This window comes from Diadema antillarum, unplaced genomic scaffold, assembly GCF_040938485.1.
Source record: "Diadema antillarum isolate AM-2024a unplaced genomic scaffold, OU_Dant_1.0 seq00000662_RagTag, whole genome shotgun sequence".
NCBI lineage: Eukaryota > Metazoa > Echinodermata > Echinoidea > Diadematoida > Diadematidae > Diadema > Diadema antillarum.
This window is the reverse complement of record NW_027271574.1, coordinates 1,134,362-1,154,578: the sequence shown is the minus strand read 5'-3', so window position 1 is coordinate 1,154,578 and position 20,217 is coordinate 1,134,362. Positions and strand designations below refer to the sequence as shown.

At 39.9% G+C, this 20,217-nt stretch overlaps 2 protein-coding genes across 2 annotated transcripts in view; one reads left to right on the top strand and one right to left on the bottom strand.

Moving 5' to 3' along the window:
* Positions 1-16,084, top strand: part of LOC139736706 (matrix metalloproteinase-24-like) — a 33,593-nt gene extending 17,509 nt beyond the window's left edge. The window contains exons 2-8 of the mRNA XM_071647455.1: positions 10,248-10,519; positions 10,962-11,239; positions 11,750-11,908; positions 13,073-13,254; positions 13,831-13,972; positions 14,363-14,620; positions 15,047-16,084. Coding sequence (XP_071503556.1) covers positions 10,377-10,519; positions 10,962-11,239; positions 11,750-11,908; positions 13,073-13,254; positions 13,831-13,972; positions 14,363-14,620; positions 15,047-15,345 — 1,461 coding nt within the window. The 5' untranslated portion in view covers positions 10,248-10,376 and the 3' untranslated portion in view covers positions 15,346-16,084. The remainder of the gene's footprint in view (positions 1-10,247; positions 10,520-10,961; positions 11,240-11,749; positions 11,909-13,072; positions 13,255-13,830; positions 13,973-14,362; positions 14,621-15,046) is intronic.
* A 2,370-nt stretch (positions 16,085-18,454) lies between these two features.
* LOC139736694 (equilibrative nucleobase transporter 1-like) overlaps positions 18,455-20,217 on the bottom strand; it is a 35,482-nt gene continuing 33,719 nt past the window's right edge. The window contains exons 10-12 of the mRNA XM_071647441.1: positions 19,600-19,801; positions 18,869-18,992; positions 18,455-18,571 (exon numbers count right to left, since the gene is read on the bottom strand). Coding sequence (XP_071503542.1) covers positions 18,455-18,571; positions 18,869-18,992; positions 19,600-19,801 — 443 coding nt within the window. The remainder of the gene's footprint in view (positions 18,572-18,868; positions 18,993-19,599; positions 19,802-20,217) is intronic.

The following is a 20,217-nucleotide window of genomic DNA, read 5'->3' as shown; positions in this document are numbered from 1 at the left end:
TTGATTAATTATGTTAGGTCCGTCTATATTTCAAACATAATTCACTTTATGCCATTATGCCGTCGTGAAATATCTGAAATGCTCACTTCAACCTTCTAAGGTTCTTTCTGTTGAAATAGTTTGCGTTGTTCTAAGATTTACCCCGAGTATGAATCGGGATGAAGTTTTTAGACTACACTGGCAATTCGTCTGAGAGTTAATGAGGAGTAATTTGTCGACGTGGTTTAATTTCACTGACGTATCGTCCCTGTATGAGTCCCCGCAAGAAACGGAACGTGCGGAAAACGAATTGAAGGATTCAGCTCTGTTTGGAATTTATATTGTCTCTACTTTCATACACATTCTCTATAGGAGAGTTGACATGGGGAGTAAGCCTTCACCTACCCAATATCTACAATTATTCTAGGTGTCTGCTCATAGATGGCCACCACAAAACGACAGAATTTGACAAAATTTACATTACAGTGCTGACCCTTATTATTGATAAACAAAAATGGTGTCCTTTAAGTCTCATGCTGAAACACTAAATTTTCAAAAAGGTTAGTTTAAGCTAGTTTTAAACTCCATTACATTATTATTATTATTATTATTATCATTATTATTATTATTATTATTTGCTGCTATATACATAGATGATAGTGCGGGGAAACAATAAGAAAAATGTTCTGTGGCCAAATTACTAAAGACATTCCTAAAACCATTATATTCGATGTTCTTCCATTGTTTAAGGTGTGTTCAACAAGAGCGACCCCCCCCCCACACACACACACACATGCACACATACACGATTGCCTGAGCTGCATAACTCAGATATTATGCATGTCAAGGAGCAACATTATCTTCTTACACATTCTAATAATGTTGGACTTCTATCTTTAAACGTTATCACATCACGCTCATAGAGAGCTCTGTAGTACCAGCTCTTCCTAGTTTCCTTCGGAGCACTCACGATTATCATCGATAGTATTACTTATGGCTTGCATATGTAAATGTTAATCACGTGACTCGGATGTAGTACACTGCAAGAATATATCAGCACAGTATTATGCAGAGAAATATATTCAGACATTGGTGATCCACAATCTACAAGACAGTGTCTATAACGTAGTAATTCAGCGATCACTTTCATCAGTAGATATGAACTATACGCAGGGTATAGTTTAACCGCGTTAAAAATGTACTTGTTTAACCCTATACGTTGATTCGATTATGCGAAAAATAACTTAAACGAACCAGTTGTAATGCATTGATCTGTAATATACTTATAGTAATGAATCATTATGTGTATTACAAGTATAATGTCCTATCATCATATACCTTTCGTTTTCACTTTACCTCTCGTAGAAAGTCGAATGTACTTAACTGCAGAAGAGAGGGGATAATCGGCAAAGAAAAGTGTTAGATAACTAGAGAGATTTAGAAGTTCGACAGACACGCAAATGAACTAAGAAGGACACACACTTATTAACACTCGAAAATAAATGTCTAGAACACGAGCTTGCATTTGAACCAATCAATTAGAGAACATTATCGTAAGCGTCTCTGACATGTATCATTGCCTCATTTTGGCACAAGAATATATTTTTATCACATCGTAAGGTCTGTGATCCCCAGTGACTTTGTAAATGAATGACTACCTCGTGGGTCGTAGAGTTTTTTGGCAGCGAATATCACTCCAGACCAGACATTTTGGCAGAGAAATTCTGCCTGAGAAGTAAACATTCAATGATGTTGCTCGCAGAACACCCACTTTAATCTCCGCGATATCAATTTAGAAATTGCTTTGTGGTTTGTGCGAGTGGCCAACGCGTACATTGAGACGGGATGAAACTAGTTTCATTTGCCAACTTGCTATAGTGTTCACCACACTTTGCTCTTAATATTGAAAGCTCTACCATGGAACTGTTGTAGCTCGATGATTCCAGCTTTGGACTGTCTCTAACCGCATTTCGTGTCAGACAAGCTGCTGAATCATTGAATTTGCCTGTCATGGCGACGCCAAAGTCACCACTGGCGAGTATAACAGACAATGCTATTGTGCCTTTCAAGGTCGTACTCAGGAAATTTTCGGGGGATGGGGGGGGGGGGGTACTCACCATACGACCAGTATGCCCTATTTTATCCCCATTTTTTCCCCACTTCATTGTATAAGCTTATTGGTTATTACTCATTCCTAAAAAGTGCAGAAAAGTTGTCACATATAAGTACAATGCTGTGGAGTTGTCTTTTTTGGCTTTAACGGAAATCGCGATCGTTGCAATGTGGAGTGCTGCGGTACATTGTATGGCGTAAAGTTATGACTATGCAAAGTGGAAATTTGAAATTACCCCCCCCCCCTCTCTCTCTCTCTCTCCCTCTCTGTCTCTCATGTTTCTCCTGTATCTACGTCTCACTCACCGATATCAGGCTGACGCCACCGAGAGAACTGTCGTTTGCTAATGGTGAATCATATTCGAGAGCTTGACGCAGTTTTCGCCCAGTTTTTCTTGTGTTGGTGTCGTTGTGGTTGTTGTGTTTGTTTTGTTGGCTTTGTTTCATCCTCTGGAGCTGCGTCACGAACAGATGATCTGAATTTTCGCGCGTCAAGCTTTCGTTTATCTGTCATGAACACATCGAGGTTTCGGCGCGTTTCTGCACGTGGTAACGATGATGCGGACGGATTCGATACAGGCCGCGAAATCCTGATGTCGTTTAAAGGCTTGAAAGCAGTAAACACATTTGAACTTTTCCGAGACCTAGAGATTTTGAAGAAGAATGTATCGAAAACAGAAGTAGAGGGGACAAATGAGGCAACAGATGTCAATTATTGACTAAAACTATTCACGTGTACGGTAAATAGAAATGATCAGCCTGTATGTAGGCCTACTTTTCATACTTTCTAATGTTTTAGAGACAACTTTCAGTAGATTTCTAATGTATTAAAGACAACTTTAATAGATTCAAGATACGAACGCACTTTTGAAATTACAATTATTTTGACTGTCAGCGTACGTGCATAAGCTTCATAATTTTATACGGACGCGGGTTTGAGGACCTGAACGAAGTCATGGAATGGTATTGTCTAAACACGTGGGATGTTTGTAACGTAAAGGGGACCTCAAGATGATTTTCAGACTTTTACTTTTGAACAGCTATAAATTAGTTATACTGAGTACGGAGTTTCAGGATTTATAGTGATTGGGATGAGGAAAAAGAATGTTTCCAAAATTTATAACAAATTGCAATGAAATAAGAATCAATGACATAGCAGCCTCACCATAGGAATTAATGAGTTGAGGCTCAAGGAAGTAGAACAAAAGAAGAAGACATGCATATATTCTACACAGGTGAACTTCTTAAGCAAGCGGTATTGTAATGAAATTACACTGCTACATTTATTTTCTGAAATGTGTGAGGCTCCTATGTCATCAACACTGTTCAGTGTAATTTGTTTGAGATTTTTCAGAGTATTGGTTTCTCTGCTCAAGGACCACAATAAATTCCACAAATCTATACATGGAGTGGTCGATTTATGTACCACATGACATGAAATTGTGAAAATCGTCTGGAATTCCCCTTTAATGAAAATGTAGTGGAAATCTTGAAGAGAGAGATAGTACTGTAGTAGATAGAAAACATTAGATAAAGTGTAATAGAGAGAGTGTCTGTGTGTCCGAAGCCTACGGGTTCAAGAAGGGTTCCCGAACTACCAGCGTAGGGGTATTCGGTCCAAAATAGGTACAGTACTTGTAATCTATCATTCACTGCGCCTCCCGGTCTAAATGTATTTCCGCGTGGGGCGTGCACGGGCGTGGAGGACACAGCTGGCGAAGGGGCAGACTAATGGAGTGATAGGTAAACGCGCGTGCCCCATATACAACCGAGAGATTATATCGTCTATTTATTTTTCTCGACTGCAGATGAAATAAACTAAAATCGGAAGTGTCATGGCAGTGAAGTCGATAACGACACATGGCATCTCTTTAAAATAAAAAGAGTTTTACCTTTCCCTCTCTTTCTCTCTCTCTCCCTCTCTTTCTCTGCGGTATTCTTTGTCATCTTCTTCTGTATCTTCTTTTTTGCTCTTTGTTCTTCTTTTCCTCTTCTTTCTTCTTCTATCGTTTCTGCTTCTTTGAGGAACGGTTACACTTCAATATGCCGGTCTTATGAATATGAGACACCCTTGTTATGGTTACTTACTTTATTCCCGTTGAATATCAATGAAATTATAGAAAAGTAATACTACTCTAATATCAACTAATCATTTTTATGTACGTATATAATGTAAACATATAGTGTCATTGATGTGCTGTTGTGGCGGTGTTGCTTTCATGGAAAGGTTTTCATTATTTGCGTAGAGTTTTATTCCAAAATGGTGAAGCCAATGGCAAAAAACACAGCAAAGGAACCAGATCTTCGTCATTTATTTTCTTGACATCTTTCATAGTATCACTGTGTACATGTCGTTACTCAGATGAGCATAATGTAGGATTTGAATTCCTGTTCTGCCTTTCGTCGCGAAGAATGCACGAATTGGCACGTGTTTAGAAATGTGTCCGAGAGATAAGCAGTCATGTTTAGATTAAAGCGGACTGCGTTGATGAAAAGTGCTTTACATCCGCAGAGAACCTCTTACGGTGCGAAGATTAACAACGACTGAAAAAAAAAATTACTCCCCGGAAGCTCCATCAGCACTATGTCATTCAGACGAACGAATCAAAGACCCGTGTGATTGATTGATTATTGAAACCAGACGTACCTCCCGGAGTCTTCTTTAAGGTAGATTTCTGTCTTTATGTTTGAAAGAAGCAGCAACAATAACAACCACAGCCTTTAAAGAACAAAAATTATAGATCTTTGATGAGACAATTTATATCCCTCACGAAACCAGTTCACATAAATTTTGTATCCACCAGACTCGTGTATGCGGGGCGAAGTTCTGAATTCGTCATGATTCGTAAATCGAAACGATTGAAATCAAGGACCACTGCACAATGTTAGGCTGCTGGATACATGGTAACTGTCATCCTCCAGTCAGGATTTCCATTAGAATCGCTAGCCCTCCCCCCCCCCCCTTCCTCCCAGTTATCTGACGGCCCTCGAGAGCTGGATCGTCGTTGCTTCGATGGATGTAGGCGTTGGCAACGCACCAAGATGTCTTCACTGATGGTAATAACTCCAAGCCCTCGGGCCGATTATATTCAGCACCATCCCGGAAGTCGGGCCCGATGAGTGGCAGTCGCATACCAGTCACCGCTCCGACACCCCCTGAATCACCCGTGACGCGACTACCCTGGGCAGCTGCAGCGGCGGACTGCTCCTCGGCGCGGCGAGACCCTAAAAAAGGCTTGTACACGGAGGGGGGCGTGTACGCAGAGCCAGGCCGGGGAGGGAAATCCCCAAAAGTCATATGTCGTGGCAGCACCGGCATTGTAGCCATCAAAGAGGTTCGTAGACTCTATTGTAGACTCGTAAAAAACTAACAGACAAACAAACAAAAACACGGTACAGGCAAGCACTGTGCCATTGGAAGTAATTGCGATGGCGCGCCATCGACTCACGAGGAGGTCCTGATAAGCGCTAGCGTCAGAATCTTTAGGTTCACGTGATTAGTGTTGTCGTTATTAACAATGGGCCTATCCATTGTATTTATAGTATGCTAATCTGTTTTGGTTAGTAACCACTATGCACCCAAAGCAAGATGGATTATCGTCATTGGAAACGCAAATCATGCTGCATATCTGTATTCATCTGCTCGTATTCAACAGTTTGAACTTGAAGTAAGCATAATGTCACATTGATTGAATGAAATGAAGAAACAGACAGTAGGCCACGACTAGATGGATTTGTAGCACTTCGATTATTTCACGTGTTATTGTAAACTAAGAGTAGGCCTAATTCGGGAACGTAGCAACTTTCCCCATTTTGGCGCCGATTCAAAACCACGCAGTGAAAGGACATTCACCGTGCAGCACTGCAGTTCAGTGCAACACAGGTACACGTGCCGCATGTTCATTATTATGTGATTATACCTGCTGTTATCATGACTGTTCATCTCTTTACGTCATGAAACCGACTGCTTGTTCGTTCATCATCCCATGAGAACGAAAAAAAAAATTACTAGGGTCTGCAGATGCATGAATGTGCAGGTGGCACTCACGGTTTTCAAGTAGACAGGAAAATAGCCACACGCGTTGATTTCGGGTCTGGCTTCAATCGATTCCTCTTCAGCAGTTTCGTTCGCATGCTGGCTGCAGCCGCAGGCTGGTCTCCTCCCGCGGAGGCAGCATTTCATCGCAAGAGGGCGCACTGCGTAAAGAAAGCATACACAACAAGACGGTGGATCTTATGGCGGAATCAATGCAGTAATCATGAAAGATTGTCGCACTGGTGTGCATATAATATTAGTATCTATGGCAATGATATATTGCATCTGTTTCGAATGATTCGAAAGAGTTCATCCGAACATTTGTGAGAACTGTTCAACGATTACACGAGCCACGCAGAAATGACACGCAGGATTGAAACACTGGTAACACGATGTAATGTCAACTTCCTTCCTCAAGAGTCTCCATGGCAACCAGAGAGTTTGTCCGAGGTTTTGCCGATCGGTCTGTAGTCTGCCCGACCTTGCCTCGATTGAAGCATGCGGAAAACTAGTCATAGCAATAAGACTCGGACACTGAAGAATCAGGTCAACATGGACAGCTGCTTGTTATCAGGGTTTGACCCAGAAATTTCCGTTAATGTGTTTCTATGTGTGCACCAGACTATCCTGTACACTGACCGCGTAATCATGTTCTAATTTCGTTTACTTTCTTCTTCTTCTTCTTCTTCTTCTTCTTTTCTTCATACAACTTGTTTTCCTCCTCTTCTTCTCTTTCATAGTCGTCGTCTTCTCCTTCCTCTTTCTCTAATGTTATTAATATTCTGTTCCTCCTCCCTCACCTTCTACTTCCCTTCTTCTTTTGCTTGCTTGCTTGCTTGCTTTCTTTCTTTTCTCTTTTTCCTATTTTCATCTTCTTCTTTTTCATCTTATTCCCTTTCATCAGTGTTGCTAGATTAACTCAATGTAAGTCTGTCCTTAGATCGGCTCAAGATATTTTATTGGACTCATCGAGTTAGTCGATTTGATTTCATCAGCCAAATACCCCCCCTTTTTTTAAGCTCATTTTTTTTTTTAATACAGAAGAAGCAACCGATGAAGCGAGTGAATGCTGTACCAAGTGTACACAATAAATGTCTATCAAAACTAACTAGAACTTCTACAGTATAATTGCACTAACTTGCGGCTACACTTGCACCACCTGATGATCATGCCGTTCTGTTTATTCCTCTTCCTCTCCCCCTCTCCTCTTCCATTCTCACTCGCCCCCCCCCTCTTTTCTCCCCCTCATGCCGAAGATCACATTTAATCAAATTTTCACGATTCATTCAAGTTAAAGTGTCCTTTTCTTCATTTCCTGGCCTTAACCAGGTCGCATATTCTCCCAACTTCCTCTGTAATATTCTGTCATTTCCATCGGCAACCGGGTTATAAACAGCCCGTCAGCATGATGGGTTGGTGATCCTCAGAGAGCCTGATGTAAGATACTTGCATGCTACTCTGATTACCCTCCGCGCGCCGGCTTTCGAAATTGCTTAAAATCAGATTGCTATCATCCTGGTGTCTTACATTCGTTCTCAAGTCTAATTCATCAGCCCTCGATTTGGCGCTCCACCCTTCTGGTTTATTGGATCCAGAGTCACCCCTCCTCGACCTTTCTCTCTGGTGATAAGCTTCTTCTCATCTCTCTGTTTTCAGTCTTTTTTTATGTTTCTTTTTTTCTCGTCACCATAATTAGTTCCTCATACCAAGTCATCCCATGATCTGAGATCATTTTTAGTGATGGGGGGTGGGTAGATAACTTGATTGCAAAGACGCTATATATCTTGATTTGATTTTAACCTGAACTCCTTTCATTTACACAGATAGAGTTCTGCAGGTTCCCCCACTCCCCACCCCCCCCCCCCCCCCCATGGTCGAACAGGCGATAAAAACTTCCTCATTAATCGGGCATAGAAACTTCACTGATTTTGTAAATTCGAATCAAACGATGCACTGGTCATTATTTCCTAACGTATACTTTAACTTATTAGCGTTTATAGATACGAGAATCTTGAGCACTCGTATTTGTGAAATTCTCGAACATTTGTTCAGAAAGATTGTTTTGTATGTATACAGTCAAAAAGAAACGATGGTATTGGCGGCCCACGGAAAGCACGTAGACAAGCGGGCAAACAAAGATATATCTGTCGAATATGTTAAAAAAATACAAAATATAATATGGCAATCAAATTATCAGATAGAGTGATGTAATGCCTACCCAGACCAACACAAGAAGACATAGTCAGTAACCAGTCGGGTGCCACCATCAAATCCCAGAGATTTTATTCCGTCCTTGCTTTCGTAGCTTGTCATAAGTGTTAATCATCCCATGTAACAAATAGAAAAATAAGGAAAGAAAAAAAAAACTCTTCTGGAAATTGTCACAGTGTCTGAAAGGAAAGAGGAAAAGGCTGCAAATTAACTTTGGTCTTCATAAACGTAATATAGAATCGCCAACGCTCCAGTAATTTCGTAGGTTTAAAATAATAGTCATGTCGTCTGTCGACTTTAAGTTGGGTTTTTTTTTTCGGTATTTACTGTCCGCAGCATGAGTTCCATTTGAAACTATTGAATGTGATTATTGTGCATGGACGATAATGAAAATAATTGTGAACATGATTCAAACTATACAAGAGCATCGAATGGATTCTATTTATGCGAGAAATGCAGGTCTGAGTAAAATCTATATCATGGCTACCGCCATATCTAGACAATACCTCCAGTGTGCATGATGATAACGATTCCAGCAGAAATTATGTAGGACAGATGGGAGATAAGAAAGCGTGTGCCATGATGATGAGCAGATCGTGATAAGTTAGGGATCATTTTATTAATCCATTCAGTGGCAAGAAAAAACAACATCCAGAAGAACTGTAATTCATCAAAGGATATGACGGTCTTTTTTCTAACTGTTTATTTTGACAAATTGAGGAAATGCCAGATGTTTTTAGAATAAATCAGACATAGTGGGATAGTGCACCATTTCAGGACAATGATTATCATAATCATTAAGGTCATAATCATTACATTTTTTATCATAATTTTCTCTAGGCAACCACGAATGACAATATCCGGAAATCAACTTTAGTTTACTTGTTGTTTTGTCACCCCCCAAATAAAATCTCTTGTCGAGGGTAGTGATGTCTCGGAAAGAGAAGCGCTAATATGGCCCTATAACATTGTTAGATACGTTAACTCGGATTCATCGTTTTACTTTGCATGCTTGCTTTGCTTTTGTTTGTTTATTGATTTTGTTTCAATGCAGGGCGGTTGTTCTTTGATCCAAGAGTAAAATTTGAAGACAAATTTCTGGTGCCGTCGTCACTGTCAAATATAGACCTGCGTTTCGTTCCATCACCGTCATAAGGCAGGAATTATCATCAATCGCTCGGATAATATGCCTACACTTACTTTAGTACAGTATTTAGACTGTTGCCGGGATTGAAATGAAGTCGGATTCGGGTCGAAATCATTGTGACTCTAAAAACAGGACTCGCAGAAGAAGTGGGCGTTCGTCCTGCCATGCACCCACCGTAAGGGGGCGCCAAGTATTGTGGTGCTTCCGTGAAGTAACTCCTATCTAGTTTACTAGAGGCAGTAGTATGATAGAGGAAGATGTTAGTTGGACGAACAGAGAAAAATGAGCAGATGAAATAAACTCGAATGAAACACTACACGTCTTTCCGTTTAAAATGTTTTTTTTTTCTGTCTAAGTTGCCAAGTTGATCAATTTTGTGTGTGCTCGTCTCTGTCTGAGTGTGTGTGTGTGTGTGTGTGTGTGTGTGTGTTTGTATGCTTGTGTGTAAGCATGCTCTCTGTGCCTGCACATTGAAAGATTAAGTAAAAAGCACACAGATCAGTTATTTCACGGTGTTTGGGGCCACTTGTATAGTGGTGTTCGACTGAATCTGCGAATTATCCTTTATTTTTTTTTCTCTGTCTGTTGTCACATACGACACGACAGTCATAACTTTGTCACTGCTTGAAATTTGGAGTATTGTGTAACATGTTGATGGTGTGTTGTTGTTTTTTGTGTACCTTTCTGTTCGATATCAGAGACTCGATTCATTATGTATTCATGATGTGTATGTCTATTTGTGTTTTTTTTTTAATTCTCCAGGCATATTTGAATAAGTATGGCTACATTGAGCCCGCAAATCCCCAGGCCAGTTCTATCCGACGCTTGGAAGACTACCACTCTGCTATCCGACACTTCCAGCAGCTGTACGGTTTGCCACAAACCGGACAGATGGATGCGGATACCACTCACCTGATGTCGCTGCCCCGATGCGGTTTACCCGACGTCCCGCCGAGCGACGAACCGGATCAAGTGAGGAGAAAGCGGTTCGCCCATTCCAATACTAAGTGGGAAAATAATGATATTACCTATAGGTGAGTGGTTCACGACTTTGTTGACAAGCGATTTTTAAACGCTCATCTGAAACAACTTCTTGTCTTTTGCGCCTTTTTGTTTTTCCAACCAAGTAGCTCATTTATCTGAATTTAGGGCCTTAGATATGAATATTTCTGGAGATGATAAAATGTGTTTGAATTCATAAAACATTCTCAATTGTGGTGGAGGTGAAAACAATGAAAATCTCGTGCCGTTGGATGAGAACTAATACGATTCCCAACGAATCTGTATAAAATGCTTATTTCTCTTATAAGCTTTGTAATGTTTGAGTAAACAGTGACTATGTTTTAATATAAAAAGTGTAACACTGTGTTTTAGCTCAACAGCAAGGTGGGTGATGGCGTTATCTTGTATTGAATGGTGGAAACGATTCCGAATTTACAGTAGTCTCGACACGACGCCCTCATTGTTTCATTGCAGAATAATGAACTACTCGCCAGACCTAACCGAAGCCGAGATTAACAGGGAGATTTCCCGCGCCCTCAAGCTGTGGAGTGACGTCACACCCCTGACCTTCACAAGAGTGACGTCACCACCGGCCGACATCCTCATCAGGTTCGTCGTATTCGAGCACGGGGACGGGTTCGCGTTTGACGGCGAGGGTGGCACGCTTGCCCACGCCTACTTCCCCGGGGAAGGTATCGGAGGGGACGCCCATTTCGACGATCACGAAACGTTCACTGTTGGGACAATAGAGGGTGAGAAAGCGACTACCGAAATCTCATGGTTATTTCCAGAGTACGAGAGTGTCTCATGCTGTGACTTGACTTACGGGAGCTCTTACCTCTTTGCCAGTATACCTTTCAAATCATCATTAGGAAATAATTTACTTTGCCGAGAGTAAAAAAAAAAATAAAAAAAAATAAATGAGAAGAGTAAGTAGAAGAAAAGGAGAAGGAACAGGATGAGCTACAGGATGAAGAAAAGTAGTAGTAGCTGATAGTCTTAGAAGTAATGGTTTAAAAAAATACAAGTCATTGTATTACACCTGTCCCATTTCTTTCGCTGTGCTTTTGAATTGTCGTACTAAATCACATTCCAGTCACAATCACAAGTACACCCCTAGTATGACGAATGACGAATTTTATCTTATCCTGCCCTCCTCCCAATTCCTATGCCTTCTCTCTCTCTCTCCCCCTTCCTATCTATTTCTCGTTGATCCTCTCCTGTCCCTTCCCCTCCAACCGCTCTCGTCTTCGACAAGGCAGGCACGAACCTGTTCATGGTGGCCGCCCACGAGTTCGGCCACAGTCTGGGCCTGGGTCACTCGTCAGACCTGTCTGCCCTCATGGTACCCTTCTACCTCGGGTACAGCGCAGACTTCCAGCTATCGTACGACGACCTGCACGGAATACAGTCCCTCTACGGTAAATTATGAATCCATTTTCTCTGTTTATCATTTTTGCACCTGTTGTAGTCTTCTTCGACAAGCCGTTTAACCACTCAAGGATGGTTCTTTTTGTGCGTCGCACGGATTCTGTGTGATAAATCTGTATGCTCATTCAATGCTTACACGCTCGTAAGTGAATTTGTAAAGAATGCCTATCTCCAGGCACTCGCAAGATGTCTGTCCATTGTTGATTAAAGGAGACCTCCGGATGATTTTCAGATTTTTACATTTGAACCACTAACAAATTGGTTATAAGTTTCAGTATTAATGATAATTGGGATGAAAAATAAGAATATTTTCGAAATTTATAGCAAATTGCAATGAACAAGGATGATGACATGGCAGGTTCCCCATTAGAATGCATGAATTGGGGCTCTTGGAAGCAGAACAAAAGAAGAAGGCATGCATAGATTATACACAGGTGAACTGGCAAGCAAGCGGTATTGTAGTGGAATTACACTGCTACATTTCTGGAATATGTGAACCTCCTATGTCATCATCCTTGTTCAGTGTAATTTGTTTAAGGTTTTTCAAAGTATTGTTTCTCTGCTCATTAGCCACAATAAATTCCACGAATCTATACATGGAGCTGTTGATTTATGTACTACGTGATGTGAAATTATGAAAATCGCCTGGAATGTCCCTTTAAGGAAACGTATCAAGAAGTTCGAGAAATACGAGTTCTTTCAGCTAAACGCTTTCTGTCGGCAAAGAAAATATATACTTTAGATATTCTGATTTTAGGACACATCGTCAGATATTTTTGATAATGATGAAAGCTCAGAAATAAAATCACCTGATATCTGCATCAGGGAACTAAATTCAACCTTATAACATAACATTATGTTACAATGTATTAGGAATATGAATCTTGACAAAATACAAACTGCATGAAGTCAGTTTTATACTGTATTGGGGGGAAGCTGTTTCAAGCGCATAAATGTAATGGGAAATTGTAGCATACATCTTGAGACTGTACGAACATTAAAGCAATAATAGATATCATAGTATCTGCGTGGAATAGGATCAGGCGTAATATTATGAGAATCATATAAAATTGACGGTTTCACGTTCAGAGAGCATGATAGCTGAGTTGCCCTTGAGATTTCTTCATTTCTTTTTCTATTGTTCTGTGTCTCAGGTGTTAATCCTGAAGGGCCACCTGTCAGTGCTACCTACACCCCTGTGGTGGCACCCGGAGAGCGCCCCAAGGAACCCCAGCCTGAACCCAAGCCTGAACCCACCCCAGACCCCGACAGCGATAGGTGTAGCAAGAGTTTCAACGCCGTGGCTTACATCCGCGGGGAGCTATTTCTTTTTAAGGTATGACTTGTCGACGTGCAGGTACAACAAGTTTGATGAGCAGATTGTCATCAAAGGGATGTCTCTTTTCAAATATAATATTATTTTAGCAAAGAGAAAATGAGTGAAAATATATGCTCAATCAGATATAAGAATAAGTAGGTTTTACAGTGTGAATCATAATAGCGGATTGGTAAACAACAGTAGAAACAACAGCGATGATTGTTCGAACAATATCAGACATATCATTCCAGTTTAGCTTTATGGACAAGCTGCCATCGGGATTATATCTTCAAGGTCCAAGACGTGAAATGTGGAACCATTATTGTTTCTAAGTACAAGTTTGCATTTTGAGTGGTATTTAATAGGAACTGCAGAACTGGGGATATCTACTCTCATTACTGCGACTTCTAGTAGTAGCCGTAGGTGGTGGTGATGGTGGTGTAATTAGAAGTAACCGATCAATGTCATAGTTTCCATCATCATTGTCGCTGCCAGCTTCTCCACTGCAAAGTTCATCACCGTCATAACTGTGTCCAAAAGAATAGAGTAGAAGCTAAAAAGGACAAAACACTCTTATTATGATTTGCATCTCAGGGGAAGAATTTCTGGCGAATGCAGCAGCAAGGAAAGCCGATGGAGGGCTATCCCATTAAAATCGATTCATTCTGGAACGGACTTCCCTCCAAGATAGACGCAGCCTACGAAAGATACGACGGCAAGCTTCTCTTCTTCAAGGGTGAGTATCGAATCTTCGTTTTTTTCTTTTTTCTTATTAAAAATCCCCTGTGATCTAAGAGAATCTCATTGGAAATTACAATCCCCGTCATTGGTTGAGTGAATAATGTGAAATAGAAGGATTTATATGTTCACATTTCAAAACTGTTATATAGCTGATATCATGAACTCTTTGCCGAAAAGTTGTTAAACTCGTGGAAAGATCACAAACACACTCCATCTAGATTTCAATATATCTGGGATGCTGAGATGACTCAACGCCTACACAGGGCTCTAAACCACTTTTAGGTAACGACAATTTTACAAGAGTTAGAAAGAGGGCAAATACAAAAACACCGGAAGTCATATTCACAGAAGGTAATTTTTGGATTTTCTTATCCAAACATGACAGGGTCCGATTACTGGGTATACGAAGGAATCGACCAAGTTCCCGGATATCCACGCCAGACCTACGAACTCGGATTGCCGGATGATGTGGATGGTGCTCTCCCGTGGGGCCGGACGGGCAAGACGTATTTCTTCAAAGGTGAACAGTACTGGCGGTTCGACGAGTACAGGAAGCGAGTGGATCACGGATATCCGAAATCAATCAAAGCAAACTGGCTCGGGGTGCCACACAATATAGACGCCGTTTTCAGATATAATGATGGTAAGTAACGTCCCCAACACCCTACAGAAACGAGTTTAGATGTTGCTTAAATCGATTTTTTTTCCTTTTGGTCGGCTTCAGGGTTTCAAGCTTTGTCGTGTTGCTGGGACACAGTTTCTTCGTACAGTTGACAAGGCGTGTTGCCAGAGTTCATAAAACTTTGCAACACTGTTAGCAGTAGCAAACATAAGTGAGAACAAATATGGCAATAATAGTCAAGCGCATATACCTACCCGACTTTCATATGCAAACAAAATCAACAAAGAATTTAATGCCTGCACGAGTTCACCAAAAAACAAAAAATCGTGTTCTTGATGAAGTAAGAATAATTATGATAATGTGATATTGATATACAGTTCAAGGGCCATTACAGCAAAATAAAATCGCCTTGTCTAATATACAATAATTCAATTTATTACATGACAGGTTATTCGTGGAACACGTATTTCATACGCAATCGAAAGTACTGGCGGTTCGACGAGTCGCGAAGCCAGGTGGATCTGGGATTCCCAAAGAGTTTCAGCGTCGACTGGATGGACTGCAGACCGGAAGAGAAGGAGAAGGTCAAAGGTCGAGAGGAACAATTTGGCGAACTCCTTGACGTCAGGGTGACGTCACCGTACGTATACACGACTGACAGTGGAGCTACTATACGCGCGTCAATGTCGATACACTTGCTGCTTCTATCAACGTTTTTCGCTTGTATAGGAAAACTGTTTCATTAACGTCGATACCTGTTAGTCATGTGTCTTCTTTCACACTCACGATAATAATGACGAACTCTGCTGGACCAATCTTGATGAACACGACTGAAACGCTGTTCCTTTTTGCTGCAGAGTCACGAGTGTGGTCTGAAACTAGTGAGGCGATAAAATGTTGTCATAGCAGCAAGTCCCCACGAACAGGGAGAAATGTGAGTGTTTGGGCAACAAGAAACCATAGGAACACCGACTACGAGATACAAGGGAACAAGAGCGCATTAGAGTGTTCCACCTCATGAGTGTGAATGGAGTCCTAGTAGTGATTAAACACGATTCACGTCACGTGATTACTAGCGTGTTTGTGTGCGAAGTGTTTTTGTGAATTATTGTCGACTGTACAATCACAGCTGCAAAAAGGATAATAAGTGGTACAATGTCTTTCGAAGGTTCTGGACATGACGTGTTTTGAGCCTTAAGATAAAAAACGTGGAACAACATTCATGTGCATTTCACATTGTTGCATATCATCATACTAAACTTTGCGATGAAATTAAATAGTTATGTCACTATTTCTTGAGTTGACGGATCCGTTTTTATCAGTGTGGAGTTGCTCAAGACCTTCGATTTATGTTTATTTGGTGAAACGAACGAATGACTGGAAAATCATTGTAAACACATGGCTCATAACTGTCATGTTCTTCGATCGCATTAGTGGAAGCAGAAACAGTGCCGATTGTCATTGCTTTTCATACTTTACTTGTGGTCTTCCGACATATTTCTTGAATTTGTTGGATATTGTGCGTGTTATGTGCGACTTTAACGTGATTATATCAGTACTTGTTTGAGCTTGTTTGGACAATCGATTCATTCTTTTTTCATATTCTCTTTTTGATCAAGCGGCATAGCCACTACAGATCATGCAGTATCGTGGCATCATAATAATGATTATTATTATTATGAGTAATGGTATTGTCATTGTAACGTATCCATGAAATGACCATTTCACATCAATCTTCTTAGAATACACTTTCAGGTTATCAATAAATAGTCCCTTAATATTTTCTTTACGTAGCAGAAGAATGTCTCGAAATCAATAGATACTGTTGTGTGGAGTATTTCTTAGAGATAAGGTGAAATGAATGGTATAGATTGAATTATATTACGATATTTATAAACAGTCTTTGTGATATATACACAATCACTCAAATGTTTTATCAAATTCTCTGCTACATCTATAACATAAAACATTTATTTGATTATATATATATATATATATATATATACATCACATCACTAAATGTTTTATCAAAGTGTCACCTCCATCTATTACTTCCAAAAGTTGTAAACCTTTAAATGCTCATGCACAATTTGTCCAGTCTCATTTAATGTTTCACCAACAATAATTTGTGAGGTCGCGCCTTGAATTATCATTGGAAGAAGTCCTTCAAGCTTAAGCGCTGTAAATATATTTACTATTGTTTTCTTTTTGTCCAAAGTCTTTGAAGAAGTGTATATTTTGTTCAACACTGAAATTTGTAATTTATACTTCAAATAACTGTGTGCATAAAATAGCGGTAAGCCATGGAGTCTACCATAATAATCCACGCCTATAGATAGACACATAGGTTTTTGAAGGGGAAAGCAAATGCAACTACATTATAACTATGTGCACCTCTGCTGCTGATAAAATGACATAAGTCATTCTGGTTGTACTTTTTGACAAATCATTAGAGAAACACAGAGAAATCATGGGAATTGTGCGCATTTTTATTCGTCATTACGCTCCTCATGGCTAACTGCAAAACTTTTTTATCCACATGAACTGGACGGATTTGATCCAATCTCCATGTGTGTGTAAATGTTAATGTTATGAAAAGAAACGTTATCAGTGCGAGTGTAATAATATGAATGATAATAAATAGACTTACACAATGTTTCATCATGTTTTCAAAATGTGCCCAGATTTAACGTCTCCGTCAGCAGGTTACGTAATGTCATTCCTTGAGAATAGATAACAGTCAAAATCAGTTCTTCGATGTTACACATGACATGGTTTAAATTTAGACCAAGGTGGTTTGAGAATCGCAAATGTGTCGAACGTATAAAGAGCTGTTGGAATAGTTCTAGCATGACTTTTTGTGCACGTGAAAACATTTCTAATCGCTGTTTAGTGTGAATAAGAACGAATAAAGTGATTGTGATCATTTTTTTTGTAAACTTGTGTTTAGTACCGACTTGTATTGATTTTGCTTTCATTGACATTGCATCTTCTTCATTTCTTGCATAAAATGACTGTTGTCAATATAAAAAATTAACGATATTCTGATATCCCATGACTTTGAAGCGTAAAGTACAAGAATAACAATGTTTCTAGTATGTCAGTTAATCTGTTTATTACAAATATGTATAAGTTTACCATTTCAAGGATTCTTGTAAAAACACCTTGGATTATGATAAGGTTTAGTAATGAGTGTACAGACACAATGATAGTTGGTAAATGCAAGCAACACCAGTGAACACCCACTTCAAAGAAAAAGACTTCGAAATGAAATACAGTTCTTCCAAATAAACAAAATTTTGCTTTAAATAAAAGTGGCATACAAAATAAATGATCATCATGAAATAAATAATATACAGTGTATGTACGTACCTCCAGTCGGAGACTCGCTTTAAAATCGTGCATCTAAAGAACCATGAAATCTGTTAACTTTGTAAGTTATTGTGTTGTATTAATAGCTTATGTCACTGGCACCAAAGAGAAGAGTTATGGTGTAAAGTGTCTTCGTTATATCATATCTCTTTATACCAAGGCTCCACTGCACAACAATAATGTGTGACATATATACAACATCAGTTACAAACAAGAAACAAATTTGAAGCTGAACAGAACTTAGAGATTTAATCTCTACACAAATGTCAAACAATAACATTTGTCAAGCACAAACATACACTCATAAGCACACACAAACTCCAAAACTATACACACATAAACAAGTGCGCATGATACCGACCGGCACAAGTACAATATATTGCACTTGTGGCAATGAAATAATCGAAATATCTAGCTCTTGTGTAATCGTTATTCTGAGAAATATCCGACAAGTAAAGCGGTCATCGTGTAAACTGGTGGGCCTCAAGTTATCGGCGTGATCGGTCTATCGATTCTCTTGGATTTCTTCCTTGCCATGAGGAAAAGTGAAATTGGGAGAAGGAGAGTCAAGGCACTCGCGGCAATAAACCCGATCGCGACCTGCAAAATAGAGGCATTCAGGAAAAGATACAAAGTTTAGTACAAGAAAAGGGAGAAATATTTGGGAAATATTGAAGAATTATATCGTAATCATCAGGTTTCTCATATCATCGGGGTATAGAAAACAAAGACATATTATAAAGAGTGCGTACCCACTAAATCACTTTCGTATTAAAGGCTTTGTTATATCCGATCTCTTTAAAACGAGGTTCAACATAACTGTATTAATGGAGATTTTATGTATCTTGGGGACCGCGTTATGACACTATTTAATTGTTGTAGGAGACAACGACTTACGTAGAACGGGTCGTCGTCAAGATGGTGCTGTATAATGATAAAGATTGGGAACTGCAGGAGACCGACAAGGCCGCTCGTGGTGCGTATGGCGCCGTAGACACTGGCGAAGTGTTCCATCGGAAATCTGGCGAGGAGATACAAAACAATCTCAGACGTCAATTAGCTGCGTTTGTATCTAAGTTCGGGCGACTTGCCTTGTTTTGTTTTGTTCTCACACTTTTGTTTGTTTATACGGCATACACTATACACTTCATAGTGTATTCTTGAGAAAAGACCAAGTTGAGCCTGAGAAACATACATCTAGGTCCACAATTTTGATGATATTATGTCACAAACGCTGTATACATGCAGGCTGGCGATAACGATGGAACCAAATCTAATCAACTCTTAATTTCGAAGGTATAGCTAAATCTTTATTTATGTTTGGCTATACGAGACTCAGAAATGATTTGCCAGAGTATCGTGCAAAACAGTTTTTTTGTGTGTGTTTTTTGTGTCAATTACGCCCGAAAGTTTCACTTAGACACATAATCAAAGCCATGTTTTGTTTTGTTTTTTTCATAAATGTTACTGCTAGCTTTCAAATAGGCAGCTCATAAACCTGTCGGCAAAAATCGGGGTTAAAATTTTAGTATTTGAGAAAACCAAGTTTTGATATTCGCTGCTCTTCGTTCCATCACACACTGGGTTTCAGAGAGTCTATATCTATTTGAAATTGAAGGCATACTTACACGGAGAACACAGCAGCCGAGCCACTGGAGAAGAGCAGCGAACGAAGCAAGACGATGAAGACGAAGGTGAGGTACTGGAGCGGAAGGCTTGGAATGAGCAGACAGGCCGAGCAACCGATGGACGAGAGTGAACCCAGGGCTAGGCTAAGGCAGGTGTCCTTTACGTCCGCATACGGGCCTCTGGTTCTCTGGGGTTTGTCGCCTTTACACGTACACGCAGGTCAAAATTTTGAAGGATGTTCAAGAAAGAACATAGCAGAAAATAAAACATAATCATCTTCCTTCTTTTTTTTTCCCGAAATGGACCAATTTTTTGAACACAATTCCACAAACTCAAATTTAGATGAGCTTTTAAGACGTCCATAGCAACAACTACTGTGCTTTAATACTGTTTTTTTTTTTTTTTTTGCTAGGCTATCACATTAATAGACTGCACTCGTTGGAGGTTTCAATTTATTTGCAATGTGAATGATGAAAAGGGAGCTAAGTTGGGCAGTATGAATAGTGATTATTACTTTATCCACTGAGTATTGTATCGGGGTATAGGGGAAAAAGTCATGCCAAATTATTAAACAAAAGCAATGACGCTAGTGAATGTATAGGCCTACAGATGTGTTA